Raw genomic sequence first — 5,141 nt, forward strand, 5'->3', positions numbered from 1 at the left:
AGTCCATTATACATGTATTCCACATTTTCATTTACCAGTCATTCTTGAATGGGCATTTAAGTTAATATTGGCTATTGTAAATAGAGCTGCAATAAAAATGGGAGTGCAAGTGTACCTTCATAGTGATGATTTCTATTTCTTTGGTTATCTAACCAGTAGTGGGATTGCTGGATCATATGGTAGATCTATCTGTAGTTGTTTGAGAAACCTCCATACTACTTTCCATAATGACGGCACTGAACTAGTTGTACTTTATTTTATAAGCCATACTTTATTTTTGTTTTCCATGTCCTGAAGTATACTGTCAGCAAATATTACCATCTAGAGTCAGTATGTTTTTGGTAGATTCAGAATAGATGTAATTAATTTCTGTAATTGAGCAGTGACTAAATAAGATATCAGTAATGGAATACAACTATATGATGTTGAGCCAAATGTAGCAAAAACATGTCAAGAAGCATGGATGGTTCTCAGTGTGTGATGGCACATGAAAGGAAAAGACTTCCCATTTGGGAAGTTCTTTGCAAGGATTTCAGAATTTGGAAGAAACATCATAATGAGTGCTGAAGACTCACTATAAGCAAAGTGAGTGTATATCAATCAACATGAACCTAAATATACACCACTATTTACAGAAAACGAAAAATTACACAATGACTAACAACAGCAATCTACTCACATGGAAGAATATTTAATATGGATCCCACTGAACATAGTAATTGAGATATAAGTGACAATTTTTCTCAATTTTAAAGATACTTTATTAAAGGGCTGCTTAATGCTTTAGTTGGAAATATTCTAAAATATGCAAACACTATCAACTATAAACAAGGCATTTTCTTCACTAGTTTCTGACCATAGAAATATGAACTGACACCCAACGTTCTTTCATGTTTACTCGATGCTGAAAATACACTTTATTTATAAACTGATTTCTCTCAAACCATCTTTTCATTGCCTCTTTTACATCTTTGTTCCTCAAACTGTAGATGATGGGATTCAGCATGGGAATCACAATGGTGTAAAATATCGAAACTGTCATGTCATGCTCCAAAGTGTAGCTGGAACTTGGTCTCACATACATGAAGAGGATAGTCCCATGATAAATTGTCACTCCAGTTAGGTGAGAGCCACATGTAGAGAATACTTTTAGCTTCCCTTCAGCAGAGTGCATCTTCAGAATGGCCACCAAAATGAAACTGTAGGAGATCAGGACAATAAGTAGACTGACTATCTCAATAGATCCAGCAAAGTAGAAGAGTAGAAGCTGATTTATGCGAGTGTCAGAGCAAGAAATAGCAAGGAGAGGAGGGATATCACAAAAGAAATGTCTAATTACATTGGATCCACAGAAGGACAACCTGAATGTGGCCACTGTGTGTGTAGTAGCATTTAAAAATCCACTGACATAGGAAGCAATGATGAGTGACAGATAGACCCTGGGTGACATGCTCACTGAATACAGAAGTGGGTTGTAGATGGCTACATAGTGATCATAAGCCATTGCAGCCAAGAGAAAGCATTCCGTTGTTCCAAAAGTAGCGAGGAGAAGCATCTGTGCTGCACATCCAGGTATTGAAATGGACTTATTCTCTGTCAGGAAATTGACCAATGTTTTTGGAGTGACAGCTGTAGAATAGCAGGCATCCAAGAATGACAAAACACTCAGAAAATAATACATGGGATTGTGGAGCCTGGAATCCTTAATGACCAATACAACCAGTCCTAAATTTCCCACCAGAGTAAAAAGATAGATTGCAAGAAATAGTAAAAATAGGATGACCGGCTGCTTAAATTGATCTGTGAAGCCCATCAGTATAAACATGGTGACTTCAGTTACGTTCTTCAACTTCATACTGTACATATTCTCTTCTGATGACAATCCTTCCATTTCAGTTTCATGGATAGTTTATAAAAGCAATATGCTTTGAAAATAGAGGCCATACAATTATATTTTCATGGTTGTTTCTTCGAAGTGCAGCATCATTTCCTGGGTAGTAATGGGATAGACAGTGATGAAGATGTTGGACACAAGTGGATAAATTTTGCTGTATAAGTGAAAGGAACAAATGATTTCATTCATTTTTGGCTAAATTTATCATGTTTAAACAATATTCTGCTAACATGGTTTATGTTCCTATTCATCTTTGGTTACATTTTCTACCACTTGTTCTCATGTTACATTATCTAAAATTCACAATGACAAATAAATATAGAAATATAGAAATATTCAAATACAGAAAGATTATAGTGGAAAGTACACACCTGAGTAGTATTCCTAAATTTGATACATTATGCATGAAATACATTTCTTTAATGTTCACAATCACTGAAATGAGAGCAAACACACTTACATCATGAGATTGGGTTGAATAAAAATGGGAAAAACTTTGTCAAAGCTATTTCATTTTAAAATGTATATATACCACATATTCCTTATCCAGTCATCTGTCTATGGACCTGTAATTTAGTTCTGTATCTTGGTTATTGTAAATAGAGCTGTGATGAACATGAGAGTGCAGGCATCCCTTCAACATGATGATTTCCCTTCCTTTGGGTATGTGCCAGAAGTGGGATTGCTGGAGCCTATGGTAATTCTGTCAGTAGTTGTGTGGTATATACACACAATGTAATACTAATCAGACATAAAAAGGAATGAAATTCTGCCATTCACATTAACATGGTTGAGCTGGGAGAAAATTATGTTAAGTGAAGTAAGCCAGGCAGAGAACGAGAAATACTGCATGTCTTCACTCATAAGTGGGGGCTAAGAAAGAAAGAAAGAAAATAAATATCACAATAATACATTGAACTTTCAAAAAGTGAGAACAGGCCTATGGTTACTAGAGGCAGGAAAGAGGGAAGGGTGAAGGGATTTAGAGAGAAATTAGATAAGAGACACAGAATAATTACAATTGGTAATGATGAACATGTTAATAATATTGATTTGATCATCACACATTGTACACAAATACTGATAGTCAACTCTTTACCCCATAAACAGGTATAACCAATTACATTTCAATTAAAAATAAATGTTTTTAGTTGACTAGAAAATGAGATAAGTTAGACAAACATTTTAAGTTCTCATATGGAGTCTTAAGATGCCCCCCTCCCACCACACACACACTGGATGCCTGAGCCATGGATAGTACTGAACCCTCGACTATCCATGGGTGTCCATGTTTTCCACAATCAAATTTAATGCCTTTTAAATCTTAACTAAGCACTTATCATACACTGTGGCTGCACCTTTTGCTGTTTGAGGGGCAACAGCAAAACTAGCACAGATTTTTTTTTCTTTTTTGCTTTTTCACAATTTCACAAATAAAGGGAAAATTTCCTCTTATGGTAGGACTTAGCAACCTCAGCATATGATTGTTTTCTATCCTTCTTAAGTCAAGAACTTTCACCTTTTCACTTAAGGGAAACATGTTAGGACTTCTCTTTCACATTTCCAATTTACCAGCATTTCCATTGTTCTTCCACTTTGTGGCCATTATTAAGTAAAATAACGGTGACTTGAACACAAGAACTGTGATACCCCAACAGTAAATCTGAAAAACCATGGTGCTACTAAGTGACTAAAGGAGTGTAGTGTATATGACATGGATACGCTGGACTAAAAGATGATTCAAGTCCTAGGCAAGATGGAGTGGGGAGGCACAAGATTTCATCTCACTCATGCTATTTAACACTTATGAATTGCTTATGTCTGGAATTTTCTGTTTGATGTTTTTATACCACAGTTGACCCCCTGTAACAGAAACCAGAGAGAGTAAACCTGTGAGTAAGGGGCACTACTGAATTTAAGCTATTGGTAAAGGAATAAAATCACTATATTTACCACAAAGTAGTTTTTATTTCTGGAATTTTCCCCCATCATCCTTGTAACATTTCTCAGTCTTTGGAATATGAATAAGTTATTTGCATGGGCAAAAAAAAAAAAAAAAAAGTTAAAGAGACTGAAAGCCATGGATATTCAAACACATTTGTATACTAGGTCTGCTATAGTTAGGGGGAAGGTTTCATGATAGTGAACTATGCTGTTCCTTCAGCATTTTATAGACCCATTGTGTTTCAAATGAATGGAAACTCTAATGTACATAGTTTCAGGGTGAATTCAATGGTTAAGAAATGATTCATATTCAGGATGTGAAACATACTACCCTTTGGTCATATGGAGACACCCATATGCTGAAAAGAGAATAAGCAAGTAAGATTAGAGTAAGACAAAAGCCAAATGTCTATATTATGACAAAAATACCATCACAGATTAATTTGAAATTTTTTTATTTATAGATTAAATAGCTTCATAAATATGAGGCCACAACAGTTAACAAAAAAGTTTGCTCATTTGATTATTAGAAAAATTTAGAGTTACAAAAAGAATCAAGTTAAATTCTGATACTTTAAAATACAACACACACATTTTTTATGGGAGCACACATATTGAGGAATAATTTATTTTGAATAGTTATACTAATGAAATAGCTTATACAGCAATCAATAAAGAGTGAAAATATATATTAATGTATTGCTTGGGTATCACAAAAATGCATTTATGTTTTTAAAAAAATCCTATGCTCTTTCTTTTTTTTATTTTATTTTATTTTTATTTTAATTTTTATTTTTTTTAAGTTTTATTTTGTCGATATACATTGTGGCTGATTATTGCTCCCCATCACCAAAACCTCCCTCCCTTCTCCCTCCCCCCCTCCCCCCCAACAATGTCCTTTCTGTTTGCTTGTCGTATCAACTTCAAGTAGTTGTGGTTGTTATATCTTCTCCCCTCCCCCCGGTTTGTGTGTGTGTGTGTGTGTGTGTGTGTGTGTGTGTGTGTGTGTGTGTGTGTGTGTGTGTGTGAATTTATGTATTAATTTTTAGCTCCCACCAATAAGTGAGAACATGTGGTATTTGTCTTTCTATGCCTGACTTGTTTCACTTAATATAATTCTCTCCAGGTCCATCCATGTTGTTGCAAATGGCAGTATTTCATTCGTTTTTATAGCTGAGTAGTATTCGATTGTGTAGATGTACCACATTTTCCGTATCCACTCATCTGATGATGGACATTTGGGCTGGTTCCAACTCTTGGCTATTGTAAAGAGTGCTGCGATGAACATTAGGGAACAGTTATA

The 5,141-nt window shown here is 35.0% G+C and overlaps 1 protein-coding gene across 1 annotated transcript; it reads right to left on the minus strand.

Moving 5' to 3' along the window:
* Nucleotides 1–844: 844 nt before the first annotated feature.
* LOC134376558 (olfactory receptor 5T1-like) lies at nucleotides 845–1,894 on the minus strand. The gene has a single exon (XM_063095063.1). It carries the CDS (start codon nucleotides 1,889–1,891, stop codon nucleotides 845–847), a length of 1,047 nt encoding a protein of 348 aa, XP_062951133.1. The 5' UTR covers nucleotides 1,892–1,894.
* Between the last annotated feature and the right edge of the window lie 3,247 nt (nucleotides 1,895–5,141).

The sequence above is a fragment of the Cynocephalus volans genome, chromosome 4 (genome assembly GCF_027409185.1).
Source record: "Cynocephalus volans isolate mCynVol1 chromosome 4, mCynVol1.pri, whole genome shotgun sequence".
NCBI classification, from domain to species: domain Eukaryota; kingdom Metazoa; phylum Chordata; class Mammalia; order Dermoptera; family Cynocephalidae; genus Cynocephalus; species Cynocephalus volans.